This window comes from Lissotriton vulgaris, chromosome 3_1 (genome assembly GCF_964263255.1).
Source record: "Lissotriton vulgaris chromosome 3_1, aLisVul1.2, whole genome shotgun sequence".
Taxonomy (NCBI): domain Eukaryota; kingdom Metazoa; phylum Chordata; class Amphibia; order Caudata; family Salamandridae; genus Lissotriton; species Lissotriton vulgaris.
The window spans coordinates 36,702,768-36,723,345 of record NC_141689.1 but is presented as its reverse complement, the minus strand read 5'-3'; the positions used below and the strand labels follow the sequence as shown (position 1 = coordinate 36,723,345).

The 20,578-nt window shown below is 47.1% G+C and overlaps 1 protein-coding gene across 1 annotated transcript in view; it reads right to left on the bottom strand.

Moving 5' to 3' along the window:
• Positions 1-20,578, bottom strand: part of LOC147725878 (putative E3 ubiquitin-protein ligase HERC1) — a 1,064,842-nt gene that overhangs the window by 230,097 nt on the left and 814,167 nt on the right. Inside the window, exon 51 of the mRNA XM_086963380.1 lies at positions 10,625-10,733. Coding sequence (XP_086819506.1) covers positions 10,625-10,733 — 109 coding nt within the window. The remainder of the gene's footprint in view (positions 1-10,624; positions 10,734-20,578) is intronic.

The following is a 20,578-nucleotide window of genomic DNA, read 5'->3' as shown; positions in this document are numbered from 1 at the left end:
AGGACCCAGCCCAAATACTGGGGATGCGACATTACAGGTCTCAGCAGGCAGAAGCTGGCAGAGACCCGTGTTCGTGTATCATATGTCCAGCGTCGGAATGGTAACGCGGGCATTCAGGCAATGCCCGAGGGGCCGGTGTCCAGAACAGATGCGGGCTGCTTATTTTATCAATCTAGGGGGCAGTTTCCGCATTGTTCGGATGCCACCACCGGGCCAGTGGGTGCTTAAATGGCCATTCTGGAGGCAGATGGGCTTCAATTACTTCCCTTTGAACAAAGGGCAGAGGTGTCACTCCCTTTCTCTCGCTGGGGCCAGTCCATTAACATATGCTTATTGAGCGGGGCAGGGGGCTGGAGCAAAAGCGGCCTCACTCGTATTCAGGTGCGTTTCACCACTGCAAGCTAATCCGTGCGTTTTTTTTTACCACCCCCCTTTTTAGGTCGAGGACCGAAAGGCTGCGCTTGCGCAGTCTCCAGGAGGAGATTTAATGATTTGGAGTATGGGGGCTTGAACCCGCCTCTCTCCTCCTCTCTCCTTCATTGGCTGGCTTCCTAAACGAAGGCCAGCCATTGGAGGAGACAGGCGTCACTCCAATAAAGCCCCGTGTCTTTCGGATTCGGGGGCGTGTTTTTTTGCGTTCTTTCGACTGTGACGTCACCCGTCACTCAGAACGGCAAAACACTCCCCGAATCCAAAGTTTTCGGAGTTGCAGCCTCCATTTTAATCCTTGGTAAAACCAGGAGAGCAGCGTGAGGTAACTATCCCTTGGTTCATTTTCACCCTGTTCTCTTCTTTACTTCTGTCTCCTCCTTGTCACCTCGCGCCTTCTCCGCGTGCCCTTTTCCCGTTTCTGCTGCTCACCTCCCCCCACTCTCTCCCCACGGAGCTGCCATCTCTCTCGTCTACTTAGCTCTCCTGACAGAACTTGCGGTGTTCCGTTTGCCGTGTAACCTCATTACAGTCGACTGAACAGAAGCGGGAGCTAAAGTGCTTTGCCTCCGGTCACGGATAATGTTGGAGGCAGCACCGAGACGGCGGCAGCGCTGCTGACTTACACAGGCTTACATACACGAAGTTGGAGACAGGATAGAAGCATCTGTTAGTCAAAGTGCTGGATAATGGCAGGCCTGGGGTCACACCCAGGACCAGCAGCACATCTAAGCCCAATTAACAACTTCGCCTGTAATTAAATTCTAAGAAATATATCGCTGTCCAGCGTATGTCGGCAAGATAGCTTTGTGAGCTGAGCACTATGCACAATTGTGACCTGCACATTTAGAGTCTGAATCCCGGGATGGTCACCTCAGTCTTTTATCCTGCCAAGGTCGTTACAATGAGTAGCGTTAAAATGGGTCATTGTTTATTGTATTTAGCTAGTGTGCGAGCAGCAGGTGACCAAAATGTACAGCTTTTACATGGAAACAAATGCTCTCCAGGGTTGTTTATTTGCATGTAAAAGCAGACTTATCCCATTGCCAGCAGCAGGTGAGGGCAAGAAGCAATGGTGTGTGTGTGTGTGTGTGTGGGTGTGCGCGTGTGTGTGTGTGTGGGGGGGGGTGTGTGCGTGTGTGTGTCCGAGTTCTGATGGACGGGAGTCGAACCGCCATAGGTATGAGCTGCTGGGATGTGTCTGTCAGCTCTAGTATGTTAAAGGATGGTTTCCCTGAGAGTTTAGTCTGCGGGTGGTAGCCCTTACGGTCAAAGGTGGCATGGCTGTCTCTTGGTATGATCGCGTGGTGGGAGGGGCGCGTTGAGTGTGCTCTGAAGTGGCTGGAGGGGAGGGGCTGCATTCCTATACACTCAGATGAGCAGCTGCATTCCAGAACTCTGCAGATCGTTAGTTGGGGGGGTACAACAACGACGAACGCCCTCAGCCCCCAACCCCTCCCCTCACCCAATGACCCCTTTCCTCATTCAACAGGCGGCGAAGGCCCTGCTCCGTTGCCTCTGACCTCCAGCCCTTTACCCTGTGTTTTGAGCAGACACTCACACCTCTGAAGGACACTCCCTCCTTTCTACCAGGAGATGCCTTGCAGCATTTTTGTTCCTTGTCCAGCAGTCGCAACGCCGAGGAGCACACACCGCAGCCCCAGGACGCAAGAGAAGCCCCCCGAGCCAGGGTAGGGTCTGACCTGGCCTGCCCCGGGTCAGGGTCCGAGCCCGGAGGCGCAGCGGTGAACGCGACTTAGAAGTCTCATCCCCTGGGTAAGTTCAGAGTGTGCTGTTGTGATTGCATCTTGGGGCGTCACTCCAAGTTTATTGACACTTTGCCGGCGCGTGCAACCTCGAGCTTGGCGCAGTGAAAGCCGGGCTAAAAGTTACATGCAGCGTTTTAAACTCTTTTGCTGGCTGCTGTATTCTGTGAACTGTAAGACAAGTGCCGTGTTTTGGTGTCTGCAGATATTCTACATTTAGAATTCATGCACCGCTTGGGTGACTGTATGTGTTTTTTGTTTTGTTTCATGAAGTATTTTGCCTACTGTGTGTTTAGCTCCAAGGAGTGCTTTGTCGCCTGTGCACTTGCAAGTTTTAGGAAGTGTTCTGTTGCTATAGGTTTCACGCAGTACTCTACTGGTCCCTCAACATTTGTAGCCTGTAAGTTTGTATTAACTCCACTCGTTACTAGTTGCACTGTTAACATCTGATTGTCATGTGCCCCCTAACTCGCCTCCATCCCCAGCAAAGGTGCAGGCCAGCAGAGCCCACAGGGATTTTGAACAGGCACGAAAGCCTGAAGTTCACTCTAATGAGCACCGTTGATATTTGTTGAGTTCATTGCATAGCTCGTATTTGTGTGTGGGATTCTTTGCCCCCAGGCTTTCAATCAGAAACCCTGCATCCGCCCCGGGCATATACACCATAATTTACAGAAAAAACACTCTACTACTCTACTACTTACTCTGTGTGTGGGTGCTAATGCAATAGGTCTCACATATGCAAGCGATTAAGCTATTGGCAATGTAAATGACAATGCCATTTATTTATGATTTAAAAAACAATCAAGAGCAATGCCAATAGCTTTACCTTTAATGCTGCTGAGACCATTGCATTGAAAATGCTTGTTTTACTTTGAATAAAACTTCGCCTAAGCAGTGTTTTGCAAAGGCAATATGCAAATGTGGACCACTTTTTTGTTTGTGCCCGGGCCGATTTTTAATCCCAATCCAACCCTGCATATGTCCCCGCAGCTCCTGTGAATTAGGGGGTCCCCATCATTCCGAATGTCCCTCATTCAGCCTATGATAGGAGAGTCTCAGGGAGTCTTGCCAATTTCTGCGGGAGGGGGTGGAAGGGTGGGTGGGTGGAGTGTAAGGGCGCCTCAAAGGCCTACGGGACCGGTATTTAATTACAGATGGGAGTTCTGGCCACCCACACAATGAATGGCCTTTGGGAAGAGCAGCATTACATATTCTTTTACTCCCCCTGCACCGTCACTCGGGCAGCTGAAAGTACATTTTTAATGAAGCCCCCCCCCCTAAGTCCATATGCCTTCCACCCTAAATCCATATGCTCTCCATCCTTGTGCAGAACCATTACTTTTTTTTATTAGTAGTACTGCTTGTGTTACAATCTGTTTGAGTACCACTGTCAGCGAAATCTAAAGTCTCTGGTCTTAACAAATGTAGTAGGAAACAGTGGAATAGCGAGGGAACCGGTGGACCTGATGCACAAAAAAACAACAAAAAAACAGTGACCTCCAGGCACTCAACCCAGAACAGGGCAACCCAGAAACCCCCTCCCATTGCCAGGTTTGGCACCAAAACCAACTATAACTGGAGTGCAGTGGGCCTCTCGGACCCTAGGGATCGGTGCCACTGCACCAGCTGCACTAAGGGAGACTGGTGGTCGTTCAGAGGGATCTATTCTTAGAACTGAGACCAGCAACTTGAACCCTTAACTCATCCTGCCTCTGCAAGTACAAAAGGGTCCTACTTCACATGTCCTAGTGCAATGTTGTGGTGACTGTAATATGTGGAGATTTGGGGGAGGTAGCAAGATGGGTGTAATATGGTGAGGCAGGGACAGGGTTATGGGAGCAGGTGATTGTAATAAGAGGTGAGAAAGGAGAAGCAGGCGTCTGTAATATGGGGAGACAGGCCACATAGACGGGCTCCTGTCAAACAGGGAGGGGGAGAGAGAGGCAATGGAGGCAAGTCGCTATAATAGGGGGAGACTGGAGAGAAGCGAAAGGCAATTCACTCACTGTAAGGTGTGGGAGGGAGGGTGAAATGAGGTGCGTCACTGTAATATGAGGTAAAAATGGTCCGGCTGTGGAGACTTATGATTAATATGGAGAGAGGAGACAAGTACTGAGGTGTAAAAAATAAAGTTTTAGATGTAGGTGAGTGTAACTGTGACAGAAGTAAGTATTGAGAGACCGCCATTTCTAGGGGTGTAGCCCCACCCATCTCTCTTCCACGTCACTCCCTCGGCCCCTCCTTTTTCCCGTAGGTAACTGAGTCGTAGTAATGAGGGGGCCCGCTGCTCGGAATGCGCTTAATTGTAAAGCACGTGAAACCCAATAAACATGGAGGCGGTGACCCGGCGACCCCTCTCACTCTCCCCGGGCAGTCAAGCATGGAGAGACTCTGGGACACACTACCCTCGGATGGCATGGGGAGGTACCAGGACAGGAGGAACCCAGTCCCCTAGAACGGTGCCAGTGCACGACATTGGGTCTGACGGACAATTCTGAACTTGTATAATATGACCTGGTGCGTGCTCACCTAAAGCGCTCCGATGCCGTCAGGCCAAGTTCGCGCTACATATAAAAAAACTTCCAAACTAAAAAAAAAGAGGCTCTTATCAGTAGCGGGATCTGGACTGCGTGCGCCTGGTGGGGGCGCTGGTCTGCAGGATCAGAGCGGGTGGGTGCGAGTGTCCTCATCAGACATGAATTATGTCTCAAAGGTTATCACGTGGCTTATCTGCAAAGCAATGAACTGACTGGCTATCTAGGCCCAGCTCCTATGTAAAACTGTCCAGAACAACCAGAGGAAATAAGCGGAGACATGTTAGGAACAAGCTTTCTCCGTGGAGCCGAGGGGGTGGGGGTGAAAGCGCGCAATGCGCGCGCTGTGTAACGCCAGCCTCTGGGGACAGGAGATGTGCATGCCAACGGAGTGCACATTTCCTGTCCATATGCTTGCACATCTACTGTCCACGCGTGCCACCTCCTGTCTCCCCTCGGGACAGAAAGTGGCAGCAATAGAGCCTCGTTAGCGAAGCAGCTGCGCTGAATTCGCTAGTGAGACCTAACAAGTAGGTGCCATTGCGAAAGGCGAGTGAACTGAAATAGTGCCGAGCCATGCTCGTGCATCTGCACCGGTGTCTGCAAGCATTGCGGGAGTTCCTGATTCTATAGCTGGCCGTCTGCAGAGAGGGAGCGAGCGGCTGAGCCGTAATAAATCAAGGCCCGGTGGTGGTAGACGCCATGCGCATGCACATCGCCTGTCTGGCGGTGGGAGCGCACATGGTTTGTCTCCCTTTGGGAAGGAAAGCGACGACAATAGAGCTCCCAGGGGAATCAGAGCATGCGCTGTGTACGCACGCGAGACCTAATGAGTGAAATGGACATAATAATGTGGTGAATAAAAAGAACTATTCTCACTCAAATCAATCTGGATTACTGTGCTTTATTCAAACAAGAAATTACCCTTTTGACCAGAATATACCTTTGGAAAGGAGGAACACTTGCTCACAACCCCTCCCTTAAATGTTCATTCAAGGCTGTAAAGGTCCAGAGTCTTGAGCAAAGTTCCTCCAACATGCTAGGGATTCATATCCAGTATCAGGAGCTCTGGGCCGTTCATTTTTATTTCAACTATATATTATTGCACCGTAAACCACTAGTGTGTGGCATTTGTATTTTCACATGTAACTATAATGAAAGACCAAGGTGCCAAAAGAGGTGCCAAGCATGGTTGTAGGTGCTAATAGAGGTGCCCAGCATGGTTGTAGTGTCAGGAGACGTGCCCTGCATTGTTGTAGGCACCAAGAGAGGTGTCCAACATGGTTGTAGTGCCAATAGAGGTGCCCAGCATGGTTGTAGGCACCAAGAGAGGTGCCAAGCAGGGTTGTAGGTACCAAGAGAGGAGGTGCCCAGCATGGTTGTAGGCACCAAGAGAGGTGTCCACCATGGTTGTAGGTGTCAATAGAGGTGCCCAGCATGGTTGTAGGCACCAAGAGTGGTGCCCAGCATGGTTGTAGGAGCAAAGAGGGGTGTTCAGCATGATTGTAGGCACCAAGAGAGGTGTCCAACATGGTTGTAGGTGCCAATAGAGGTGCCCAGCATGGTTGTAGGCACCAAGAGTGGTGCCCAGCATGGTTGTAGGTGCCAAGAGGGGTGTTCAGCATGGTTGTAGGCACCAAAAGATATGCCCAGCAGGGTAGTAGGTGCCAAGAGCCGTGCCCAGCATGGTTGTAGGTGTCAAAAGAGGTGCCCAGCATGGTTGTAGGCACCAAGAGAGGTGTCCAATATGGTTATAGGTGCCAAGCGAGGTGCCCAGCATGGTTGTAGGTGACAAGAGAGCTGCCCAGCAGGGTTGTAGGTGTCAAGAGAGGTGCTCAGGATGGTTCTAGGAGCCAAGAGAGGTGCCCGGAATGGTTGTAGGTGCCAAGAGAGGTGCTTAGCATGGTTGTAGGCGCCAAGAGAGGCGCCCAGCAGGGTTGTAGGTGCCAAGAGAGGTGCCCAGCAGGGTTGTAGGTGCCAAGAGAGGTGCTTAGCATGGTTGTAGGTGCCAAGAGAGGCGCCCAGCAGGGTTGTAGGTGCCAAGAGAGGTGCCCAGCATGGTCATAAGTGTCAGGAGAGGTGCTCAGCAAGGTTGCAGGTGCCAAGAGAAGTGCCCATCATGGTTGTAGGTGCCAAGAGAGGCCCCCGCATGGTTGTTGTAGGGAGTTTTCCTTTGAACATCCTGTTTTCCTTGGGAAGTCCTTCCTCCTGCCTAGACTAGTTCTTGATGAGGTAGGTTCATTGAATTGTATTCAAAGAGAACTGGAAAGTATTAGAAAACATCGCTAAACCATGCTCCTAAACTGAAAGAATGTATTGTTGTTCCACAGGGGATTGTGTATGAACCAGTAGACAAGTAAAAGCTCCTCTCGGGGAGTAGTAGAACCCATTTTTATAAAGAAATTACTCCAATATCTTAGTGTAATTTACCTGGTATTACCCTCAGATTACAAACCATGTGTCTCACATTGTAGCATGCTTAGAGTAAGGTAATTACAAGAGTGGCTGAGCTGCCCCTCCTCCCATCTTGGCTAGAAGACTCCCCTAACTGGGAAAGAACATTATTGTCAGGAATGTTATCCAGGGCCGGAACCATATAATGCATGCGTAATTCTAAAACAAGTCCACAGCTTCCGGAGCATTACTGCCACAAGTCTGGGTAAGAGGGTGTTAAAGAGGAGTAAAGGAAGTCCCATTAATGGAAGAGGCTGAGATGTGGGGATGTCCATGTTTCAATAGGATTAGTGGGGTGGAACTAATGGCCTGGATAGCGAGAGGGGGTCATGATCGACGGGGTCCTCTTTGTTACTTTTGATAAGGCCAGGCGTAGGGTGCAGGTTGACATGGGGCAGTCTTTAACCTTTGGCAAGGTGACAGCTTCAACAAGGCATATTTGGGAGGGATTCTTTGGGGCACCCTTGGAATCTGTGACTATGGTCGCTCTGACCAACCTCACAAGCGGAGGGGAGGAGACTTTTTTTCAATTATTTATTGAGCACTAGTCCAGGAACAGGCACCTGGTGCCTTGAAGATAAGTACAAAATTGGAAGAAAACAAGGCCGCACCATTCACAGATGCTGAATGGTCCAGAATACTGACATACCACAGGAACATTTTCAGCCAAGCAAGGTTTCATCTGACTCAGTTCAAGATAGGGCCTATCTTATACCAATAATATGATAGAAAATATATCCTGTTAGCAGAGGAGAATGACCTTGGTGCTGCTGTGGTTGGTAGACCTCCTTCAAATGTTGTGGCAGTGTCCTGTGGGGAATGATCACTGGCTCATGTGGTCTTCGCTCTGAAAAGGGTGACTCGCCCAATAGTGACACACTCCCTGGACAATGCATACTAGGACTATACCCAAAACTTAGGAGAAGGACCAAGTACACATTTGTAGCATTAACACTGTTGCTAGCAAAGCAACAAGTTACAATGCATTGAGTACGGCCACTGAGCATTCACTTGTGAATGGCTGCTAGCGGAGGGACTCGGAATGAGCATGGATCCAACTGATCAACATCTAGCAGAAGACATGAGACCACCAATCTATGTCCACTCACCTCCTTCAGGAAAAGGATGAGGGAAGGATCCACATGCTCGAGGCTGGAACATATCTTGAAGCTTCGAACAGTGGTTCCCAAGCTGTGGTACTGGGATCGCGAGGGGACCACAAAGCCTCCTCAGAGTTCCGCGACTACTTCAAAAATTAAATAATAGTAAAGGATTAATAAAGGGTAAATAAATAAAGAAGCAAAATGTACCATTGAAAATTTTAAAGTGAACTGGAAATGTGAAGGAATTTTAAATTGGAGGCTAACAATTTAATTAGTATCCTCAGGTTGATTCGCGGGAGCAGTGCAGGAGCATCAGACGGAATATAGTATGGACGATGTGTTGCTTCGATTGAATTCAGAAAAGCTGCAACCTTCATATTAAAATTAAAATGTAGATGTTTTTATATGTGTTTGCGAATTATATAAAATGTGTCATCGTTTGTGTATTTGTTTGCATGTTGTTTTCTGTATTTTTGTGTGTTTTGTTTTGTGGTTCAGACCATCTACAGTGCTTATGTTAGGACCCTCAGTTAGCAGTCATGACTCATTGGGGGGGGGGCAAATTCCATTAATGATTCAGGGAGGGGGTGAGGCCCCGGTTCCGCCAATGATTAGTTGTGGGTCCCCAAGAGTCAAAGAATTGAGAACCATTGGCTTAGAATAATGGGCGTACATGGAATATATATTGTATCTACCAGGTAACGCTAAGAAAATTACAATCTTATGGAATGCTGCTTCCAATTGTGTAGTTGCAATTGTACAATTTGCTGATGTTAACAACAAGTTTAAAAAGCTTGTAAAAAAACACACTTATTCATTGAGTTCACACCATTCGCGATTTGTGGGAATAGCGCTACCTATTGACCATACCACAGGATATGAAAAACTAAATGTGAGAAGGACAAAGACATAACCCTATCAATCCTTGACCCCAAGTGTCCCTGTGTGAGCTTCATGTGTCCATTCCTTCTTCATCTGTTGCCAGTAGAGTTCAGCACTTTTGAGCAGCAGGGCCTGTCCGCAGAGGGTGTGCACCTGATAGTAACCAAACACATGCTACTCGACCTGGCAAGTAAAACATTCTGAATGTAACATCCGCTTCCTTATGGTCCAAATGTGTGGATATAATCTTAATCAGGAAACCAATCCTGGAAAGAAAACAGGCAAGGGAGGGCAGACTCAATCTGGACAAATACTATCTGTAGGGAGGTTCTTCTACCTAAAAACACCAGCCTGGGGCCCAAGCCCCAAGAATGGAGCTTCACGAGGCAGGCTCAGTTGCTGTGAGGTTACCATACTGACTGCATGGTACCACAATATGAACATACTCAAACATCTCATGGTGAATATTGTTTGCAAAAAATAGTCCAATTACAATTAATAATAGATAGAAAATCTGCACTCAATGGGATGATAGTTTTTCATTTATAATCAGGCTAAAATATTTATGACAGTTATTGTTTTTATCAAGATATTCTAACACACGCCACACACGCCTCCAAAAGTCACTTGAAACTGGCTGAGATCTGACAAAGTGAGCATAGATCACGCAAAATGTGAAGGGAGGACGGTTGCAATAGGTCCAACCACTGGCAATCTCTTGAGGTAGCATGCCAACCCATCGTTCATTTGCCCATGATGCCCCCTCAGATTAGACCCAGCCACATGCAAATCAGTCTTGACCCTGCTCCAATAGGAACCGTCCAACCCGAGCGGGGAGGCGAGCATACTGCCTACTGCAAGGAAGTTCAACCAGGCAGAGGAGGGCAGATAGGAAAGTAAGCTGCAAACCAGGCACACCACCTCCAAATTAAAAAAAAAAGTGAGAGAAAAAAATAAGGTCAAAGGGAAAGTTAAACCAAAAGTCGAACTTTACTACTTTTTAGCTATTCACAAATGTGAAGTTAGATCGAAAGTCAAGGTTGGACCAAAAGTCTTTACTAGTAGTAAACTACCGTTGTGAATACCGAAAAGCAGTACAGTTACACTTTTGGTCTAACCTTACCTTTGTGAATTGGGCCCAAGTGAGGAGCCAGTGAGCGAGGAAGATGGCATGTATCTGAAAGTAATGTGCTTGTCTTCTCTTCACTACTGAAAAACCCACGACAAATCTGTTTGGCTGGACTGACTTTGAGAAGAAATGTTTTGAGTAAAGATTGGTTTGAGCTTTACTTCTTTCGTACATTTGAACTGAGGCTGCTACATGCACATTGCTCAAAAGAGGCAAACTGGTAACCCATTCTCCACCCTTCTACAGCTGACAAGCCCCACTGAAACTGAAGTAGGTGATATCAAATCAGAAAACAGACCATTGTGAGAAGGTTGATGCTCCTACCTCTGCTGACTTATTGGAGCTGGCTGCAGGTTGCATCTCCCAAGGGACAAAGGCCACAGACTTCTTCTCTGGTACTATCCAGACGTAGACCAGTCCATTTTGGCATCCTCTGGAACAAGAGAAGACACAGTTATTCAACAAACTGCAGCCTAGAAATCAGCAGAGTGAACAGTAAAATCTGCCCTGGAGCAGTGTTTACAAAGAGCCTATAATAGCATTGGATGTGCTTGTGACAAACATGCTATTCCAGGGTAACACCAAGCATTGCACCACAGCACAACAGTCAGACAGTGGGGACTGCATGACATTTGTACTCCATGTTCATCCTGCAGTGCACATTTCTGTGCAAGAGTAAGTCATGTAAAACACATCACTTTGCACAATGTATACCTTATATACAGGGCACAAGTCCTAAAAAAGGAAGTGGGGAGAGTAACCAGGCTAGGCAGTATGCAAGTGAAATCATGACGCATGCCATCACCGCGCATGATGTCACGACGCGTGACACTGCATGCGACTTCACTGGAAGTGACATCATAAGAAATGACATCAGATATTAAGACCTCACACATTTGATTCTCTAGTACATCATAAGTACATTTAAGCGCATTATGAGATTTAAAAAATTATATTTGGCATCAAGGTTGTGCCAAAAATGTGGCGCAATCCTGACACAAAATCTGGACCTCAACTAATACATCAATGGTGAGATAACGCTGGAGGTGAACACGCTTATTGGAGAGATCTGTGTTTTGTGAAGTCCCAGATTTGAATCACAGTAGTACAAGGTTAATGTGTCTCCTGCAAAGCATAACACATTTGAAAAAGTGAGGGGAAAAAATTAGCTCAAAGAGAAAGTTAAACCAAAAGATGACAGATTTTTATTTTATGTAGATAGTAAAGTGGGTTACTGCTTTTAACACAAAGACCCTTTTGTTACATAACCCAAACTTTGGAGTGGTGCACCACTCGATATTAAAAAGGTAGTTGGTCAATAAGTCAATAAGTCATATGGTCTTGTTAGAGTTGTCTTAACCCCTTCGCAGCTGTGTGAAATTCGGCGCAGGGAGGGTAAGGGGTGAGCGTGGTCCTGCTCATGATGGAACCACGCTGCCATGAGTCACGGGCGGTGTGTGCTCATAATGGCGTGGTTCCTACGACCCCGCCTGCTCATTAATTCACCCGCACAGGCGGGGAATTAATGCCTCGTGGGCGGAGCGGCAGCTGCATGACGCCGCTAGTGGCTCATGACGGCATGGTTCCGTCATGCGCCATGCAAGGGGTTAATCAATCCTTTATTTTTATAAGTGTCCAAATACTAAAATGCCAGCCAACGTGTTTCGTACATATACAATGAACTTCTTCAGGGCATAGAATGACGGTCCTGGGAGAGACAATGTATGTGTGCAGTATGGCTGCGTGGGCCCCCTTGATAAGGGCCAGTAGGCGCTGAGTCTGATAACAAATTGGAGGTAGCCGTCTGCTCCGGGTGTTAGAAGTAGTTCATAAATTGTAGTCCTTGTAATATAGCAAAATGAGCTATGAAGGATATGGGGCTCCTTCATCTTGTAACCCTGTCTCATGTAACTCATCTTGTACATTGATTTACACATGTACAGCATTTATTGTCAATGTATAATGTGTGTGCTACGTAAAGAACTCTGACCCTGCAGTAGGTCGCGTAGCGCTATAAAAGAAATAAAATAGTGCTACTGAAATTGCTATTTGTGTAAATACTGGGACAGACCAACACATCTGACATTCGTACAGTGCATATACAGGGACTGAAGAAAGACAAAGACATGCCTGTCTTAAGTACTTGTGAAGAGATAACAAGCTGAGTGCCTTTGTTTCCCCTCCGTGGCATTTACATGTAAGTGTGATGTTCCAGGCTACCTCCAGTCAAGATATTCAAACAAATGGTCCTCTCCCTGCCTGCAGTTTGCTGCTAGGAATTGAAAGCAGACAACGTACAGGCGCTGCTGAACCTGTCCCGGTGTCTGAAAACTACACCGGGACACGTTCAGCATTTTTCTGTGGGCTCAATTTCTTGGCAGGGGGGGGTGGCGTCCACCCTGTGAAAAGAGTGGGTGGACGGCACGTACCTGCCTGTACCCCCGACCTGTGCCCTGCTTATATGGGGATACACTATAATATTTTGTTTGCCTGTTGTTTGCATCCGATAACATCGGATGATAGGGTTTTACATCCACTGCATAAATATGGAATCCTACAGGACCCAACATATTATAGCACCATCGCCCTACTCCTGTGGTTCCGTGTGTGAGGAAGGTCCGCACTGGGGGGGGCGCTCTTTCAGCTTCAAGGCACCTCAGTTGTGGAATTCGCTCCCACTGGCGCTACGCAGCACCTCTAATCTGCTTCAGTTCAGGAAGAGCCTGAAGACGTGGCTTTTTAATCTCTAGTTTTTTCTGGTGGGCCTTTCTTTTTCCTGTATCTGTTCTTTCTTGTTATGTTGTTTTACATTGAGCTGCCTGTGGAAAGCGCCGGGACACTCTTTTAGAGTAGCCGTGCGCTATATAAACTTACTATAACATAACATAACATAACATCCTCGACAGCGAGCCCCAAATCTTTGCACCCATCCTGCTCTCTCATCCAGACGAACGGGCAGAAGACGTGGACCTGTTGTCAGTGTTCCATACTGGATTGCGGAAGGCTCTGAAGCCTAGGGCGAGGAGCGGCTAATCAATGTAATGCCCCATAAGGGTATTTATCCCAGCTATTTTCCATTCTCCTGGTCGTTTTTCATCAGAAATCCTCAATCATAGCTAATAGGCTATGATCCTGCCATACGAGAAGCCTCCAGATTCCAAAAACGACTGTGTGTTGCAAGGATGGTGGCCAGAGCTTCACTGCTTCAAAGTTGGAGCGCCAGGTCGATCCTCTCCGTAGGTGCATGGGTGGAGAAGATGAAGCGTCTGAGAGATAGAGAGTGGCGGGACACCCTTCGGTATGGAGGGACTACGACACTTGATTACATTTGGGGTCAATTTAAGGCTGAGACCTCGGATGAAGGTGAAAAAGTGTAGATCGTTTTTTCGATATTCCATTAGTAATAAATTGCATAAATTATTTGAGGCTGATCTGTTCGATTATGTCCGATTATGGATTTTGATTGGCATGAAATTTGTTCTGCACATGTATTTATTTGCTAATTTCTAATATATATCTTGATTTTTTGTAACTTTTTCCTCTGATGAATCGTAATAAACAAATATAAAACAAAGAAGCAAAATTGAAACGAGAGACTGGAACGAAAGCTTTAGGTTCTATACATGCTACCTAGACTTCAGTGCTGCTTTCGATAAAGTAGACAGAACAGTACTCTTGGGTAAACTAAGCATCCGGGGCGCTCCGTACTGTGTGCCATCCACCTGATATAGATGGCTACATTAGTAGCGGTACATTCACCCCCGCAGTTACCGCGGTGAGGGGGGTGTGAGCTCTGGCCCCCTCTGACACTCTGCACTGGCGGGAGCCCCTGGACAGAGAGCTCCTGCCTGGGTCCTGGCGGCCAGGGGGTGAGGGGGCCCCCTCCATGTACTTTGCAGCTGGGCCGCCTCAAGTTTCCTTGCCCCACTGGGATACATAGGTGGAGGTGGGAGACGGCAGAGTATCAAGCAATATTCCCACCAATCATGGGCTGAAAGGGCGGTGTACTAGCAGTGCTTCCTTTTATACAGCAGATCTCATTTTAGAACTGAAAAAATAAGGGACTTTTTTCTGAGACTGGATTCTGTTCATGCCCCTGCTCTGCATTATGTGGATAACACAGTTCTACTAAACCCCCTCCCCCCATTGGCCTATCAGGTTCCCTGTCTGGCTTCACAGCTGTATCATTAGCAATGACCTCAATCTTAATGTGTCTAAAACCGAATCATTTCCTTTGGAATACCCAAAGGCCAACAGAATTGGTCAATCCTTGGGACCGCATTGTAGATGTCGAGGCGAACCAATATTTGGGGATTGGGCAAGACGAAAAATATGTCATAGAATACAGTATAAAGCTACGTTAAACTGAGCACGGCATCTGTGGTAACAATTACACCAGATGTATGAAAGATCATGCAGAGCATCTTGAAATTTCATATTAGAACAATTTAGATCAAAGTTCTCCCCGGCAATTTTATATGGCTATTCCACATACGGATTGAAATTACATAAAGATGTAGAGGGGACATGGTCTAGCGCTATCAGATTTGTTCTTGTGTTTTCCTAGTGCACTCTGGTCAGTCAACTAACACTGGAATTTAGGTACCCCATCTCTATCAGAATGAATGATTTACTTGTTATTAAATAATGTTCTGGCTGCAAAATGCAGCAGCAGGCACATTTCGGAATGTGTCATGGAAAGAACTTTGGCCCTCATTATAATGGCGGGTGGACCGCCACAGACCGGCTGTCAGTGGCAGACCGCCTACCATCCAGGCCATCCGTCCGACCACTGCATTACAATACAACTGGTCGGACCACAGATTTCGGGGGTAGGCCCTCCACCTCGGACAGGATCAAAGATCCTGTTGAGGCGGTGTTGGATTCCTAACCCTACAATGGAGGCCGTGTCTGCGCAGGCACCGCCGTATGGATTTGGAAATCCCTTTCTGACTGCCTGTTCATGGAGGTTCCACCACCAGAAACCAGCAGATGGAAAAGGACTTTGGGAGACTCCAGCAGGGCCCCTGCGGACCACTGCTAGGTGGCCTGGGGGCACCATGCACCATGTGCCAGGCACCACATGGGCCCTGGCACACATTGCATTGATGTGCACAAAGTACCTTAATCTTTTGCGGCTTGTGCTGTGGCTTCTTTTCTGGCCCCCAGCACAAGCTGCAGTAGAAAAAAGCATTTTCCAACCACCTGCACCACAGTCCTATCCAGATCAGGCAGGGGTACCGCCAACATTGTTGGACGGTCATCTGCCCGAAATGATGGTGGTCAGCGGTCCGACCGACTGCCACTGTGCCGCGCGTACGCTGCTGCAGATTCCTCGCAGATTGTCAGTAAAGGCGGCTCTGACCAATCTTCACTGGCTCCCAGTGCGTAAGAGAGTCTTTTTTAAAGCAATGTGTATTGCCCATCAAGCTTTCTGGGATTCGGGTCCTCCAATCACCCGTGACCTAGTAAGCCAGTATCACCCAGGTAGAAATTTGCGCTCTAGTCAGGCCTTCATGGCAGCAGTCCCCAGAGTCAAAAGGTCTAGAACTGGCGGAAGGACGTACGCCTTCAACGCCGCCAAGATCTGGAACTCCCTCCCGTTTCACCTGAGATCCAATCCTGATCTCGTTTCCTTCCGTAAACAATTAAAAACACACCTATTCAATTCTGTTTAACTTAACTCAGTTGTTTTCCCTCTTCTTCTGGTTCTCAACCTCTTTATCCTTCACTGGTTCCTTTTTTAGCGCGTGGACGCCTCAGGGCAGCAATCGCGCTGTTTATAAATTCACTTTCATTCATTCATTCATTGTAATAAGGGCCTTTGTATCAACCCGGAAATATATAACACAAGTGACATTTCGAACCTCACTGAAAGCGCAGACTGGTTGGGCCCCACTGAGGATTGGAACAGTGCTCAGAACTATAGGGCCTTCAAGAACATATCCAAAGAGGCTACGCTAGCTGTGAGTTCAGAGAATGCAGAGGAGCTACCAAGGGTGAAAAGGGGGGAGCGGCACTTCTAACTCTTTCAAGGTCCTGAAATATGTGACAACACATATGTGAAAATGGAAATAAGAACGAAATGTAATCAAATCAGAATCCGAGTTCATAGCATGGATGTCTCGTAAATGATGCAGCTACAAGTGCGAATCATTTTCTTATATTTTTTGTGTGTGCCCCCTCTTACTGGGACCAAGGATTAGATTCCTAAGGACCTGCTTTTTAGGTTGAGCGTACAGCTCTTGCGCTGTCGCTTAGCAACCTGTTGTGTATGCTTTCGGAGTTGAACTCCACCCATCATTTGCTGCCAGCTTTTTATTTGTCTAAGTTAGTGTCCTTTAGAAATACTTACTTGCCATTGGACAAATGCAGTCGTTGTCCCTCCTTCTCATTTCACGTTTTTCCCCATGCAGCACCGACTAAAGTACTATATTGTTACACTTTACGTGTTTTTGTCTTTCTTTGGGGACTATTTTTCTTCTTGTGTTTCCCTACCTCAGTGCCACATATGCTTTACGTCTGCTGCGCTTTGCATTTGTAGAAGCTATTGTTTAACACTGACGAATGAACCTTGGAGTGCACCGTTCTTCCCCTGACAGCAACTGATCCGTCACTTGAAGCAGCAGCCATGCTAATGCCAGTCAAATGTCAATTTACTTTTACTTTAGTCGATGCCCTCCCGGCTCTGTCTTCTGGTGCTCTTCAATATGTTTTGCTTGACTCTGATAAAGTCCCTCCTCTGCCCACAAGGTCGCCCTTCACTGTGCTTTTTTTCATATCTTTTTTTTAGGGAACGCTCATGTCCTACAGTCAAGGCGCCCGTCTTTGAAGTAATGTCTGATTTCAAGTAGGGGCGGAGCCGCAAAAGTAAAAAACAAGACCGAGGGGGAGGGGAATTTGCAAACCGGCAGTTAGACTACAATAATAAACAAGCATTTGCAATGCAATAGGTCTCGCATTATTAAAGTTAGAGCTATTGGCATTGTAAATGACAATGCCTTTTATTTATGTTTTTGCCTTAAGCATTACAGTGCATATACTAGAGGTCTGCAAATGTCACATGCCGAGCCAGAAATGTCCACTTGTGCAGGCTTCTGTTTGGTTGGTATATTATATGCGGCAAGTTGTGAAAGCCTATGCACATCATATGGGCAGCTGATATTTGCAGACTACCACATGCCTTTGGCTAATTCATATTAAATAGCCAGCTGATATTAGCCCAGTGCTTCAAACCTTTGTCAAATGCATTTTTTGTGGACAATGAATGCCCAGTAGTGCAGGCCTCAGGGATAGGCAAGTGATGTGATCAGGGAACATTCGTCCAAATTTTAAATGTGTTTACATCTAATATTGAAGGATTATGACTCATGTTTCCAACATTTAACACAGCAGCAGCATAGTAATACTGATGCAAATAATCTCTGTGATGTTTGAGAGGTACCGTTTTGGTCTAAAAGAAACTTTTTTTATAGAAGTTACATGAAATATAAAAACAGCATGTCTCTCCAAAATGTCCATTATAGGCTCTCAGATTTCACCCACATTAAAAAGGAAAAACAGTATTTAAAACAATCTGTTTAAAAAACGAATTAGTCAAGTTAATCAGGGCAATACTCAGCTGCAGAACAGAGCTAGCTTTATAAGGAGGCCTCCTGAAAGGCTCTTTGCCCATGCCTTAACATGTCTCCACTGCTGGGTAGGCCAAAGGTTTCTGACTCTCTAGGTGTAGTGCTGCTAAAAGATCTTCAGCAACATGTGCACCAGAAAGGGTACCTGAAAGTACAACTAATGTAAGAGGATACACAGATGTGTACTGCATCATTTTTTACCCTTTCCAAATCAAACACAAAGGCGATCTATAACAAACAGTGCATGTGTGCTGCTGCTAGGCTCAACCTAAAAGTGTAAGTTACTGCAAAAGTGTAGTTTGTGAATACTGAAAAGTAGTAAACTTAATTTAAAAATGTAAACTCCCTCAAAATGTAGCTTGTGAATCCGGCAGCTAATACCTTGTTCAGTGCACCTAAGTATGTGTCTTGCATGTGTGTTATATTATACAAGTGAAAAACTTATAATCAAGTGTGAATGTGAGAGGTTCCAAAGCTTTTGACCCAAAAGTGGACAACACTACACAAAAGAACCAGTTGTTGTTGAATGGTTGCACATATTGATGCTGTGGTGGCGCTGACTGATATTGTGGTGGCGACGAGTGATGCTGTGGCGTTCAGTGATGCTGTGGTAGCGCATAGTGATGTTGTGGTGCCCCTGAGTGATGCTGTGGTGGAGCTGAGTGATGCTATGGTGATGCGATAGATAGATAGAGTGAGGGTGATAGATAGAGGGAGGGCGACAGATATATAGAGTGTTATGTGGCATTGAGTGGTATTTGGAGTGTATGTTCCATTGCAGAGTGTGTGAGGGTGCAGAGTGTGTGAGGGTGCAGAGTGTGTGAGGGTGCAGAGTGTGTGAGGGTGCAGAGTGTGAGGGTGCAGAGTGTGTGAGGGCGCGCAGGGTGTGAGGGTGTGCAGGGTGTGAGGGTGCGTAGGGTGTGAGGGTGCGCAGGGTGTGAGGGTGCGCAGGGTGTGAGGGTGCGCAGGGTGTGAGGGTGCGCAGAGTGTGAGGGTGCACAGAGTGTGAGGGTGCGCAGTGTGTGTGAGGGTGCGCAGTGTGTGTGAGGGTGCGCAGTGTGTGTGAGGGTGCGCAGTGTGTGTGAGGGTGCAGTGTGTGTAGTGTGTGTGATGGTGCAGTGTGTGCAAGGGTGCAGTGTGTGAGGGTGCAATGTAGCAGTGTGTGTGAGGGTGAAGTGTGTGTGAGGGTGCAGTGTGTGTGGGTGCAGCATGTGTGAGGGTGCAGTGTGTGCAAGGGTGCAGTGTGTGCAAGGGTGCAGTGCGTGCAAAACCGGGGGCTGTCCTCAATTCTTCCAGCCCCACGCCCACCTAGTCCCACCTGCTGGACTCAGCTTTGAAGTTAACTACACAAGAAATATAAAGCAGTGCTTGGCTACCTCGACAGGGGAATGGAGTCTTACAAAACGGATATGATTTGTGCAGGAGGGGAACATCACTTACAACGCATTTTTTACAACGCACTACCATTACATCGCAACCATTACAACGCATACCATTACAACGCATTGCGCTGGGGGGCGCTCTAGGATAGGGAATATATTTAATTTACTATCCAACACCTTCCCTGCTATCCACGGGGACTGGAGTTGGAATAGTAAATTAAATAATTCACTATCCAGCGCCTAAAAGCATTATGCGTTGTAATGGACTGCGTGGTAAAAACCGCGTTGTAAAGGCATGCGATGTAAAAGCATGCGTTGTAGTGACACCAATCCGTGCAGGACCATAGCTGTAAAGCATATCGGTTTTTAGCGTCTTGAACACTACGTGAGCATTTCCCAGCACTCAATTTAAAGCAAAGGAGGCTTTTCAAATATTCACTGTGTTTCCCGCTACGTGTACACGCTCGCCTCTGCGTAGCGTTGACGTCGTTATCATTTACTACAGGGGTTTGAACAAATGACAGCTGCTCTGTGCATGTAAACGCGGAAACCCTGCTAGGGGGCCTGTGTTCGAGTGTCTGAGCCGCTGTCCGTGGGATGAGGTGACCGCGGGAGGCCCTCCTGTACTCAGGTGATTACTGAGGTGGCTTTGATGTTTCTTTGAGACGCCATGACTCAGCGCTGAGTCACATATCCAAGCAGCAGCACACCCACCGCGTGGCGGAAGTATTAGGTCAATAACACTCAGAATCCAACTTGATTACACCAGTCTGCCTTTTTCTAAGCCAGAACTACTATTTCCACGCGACAATAAAGCAGTTTTGTCCTGGAGATTCTGAGCATTCATAAAATTCTACAGAAGCAAAAACCCGGAACCCGATACTTATTTCATGTTCTCTTCTGTATGCTTTCAGATTGTGCCTAAATCATTTGTGGTGTGTTTAATCCTACGATGTCCGACATCTTGAATGGCTGCATTGTTGATTATGGCCGACCTTACAAACAGATTCTGTAAGGCGATAAGGCAAGCATCAGAAAAATAAGGATTGTTAAAATACACCACGTTTTCCTGTACTAGTCTGGGGTAATGAAGCGTGGGCGGACGGAACTCATTATGTAGCAAACTGCTATACTCTGCATTATGGAGACTGTTCTTTGAAAAATAGTAGTCCGTGATATAAATACCAGCAGTACCTTTGGTATGAATTTATCACCGAACATTGCCGCCGGCCTGCAACCAGGAAGTCAGGCAGGCCGGGCGGGAC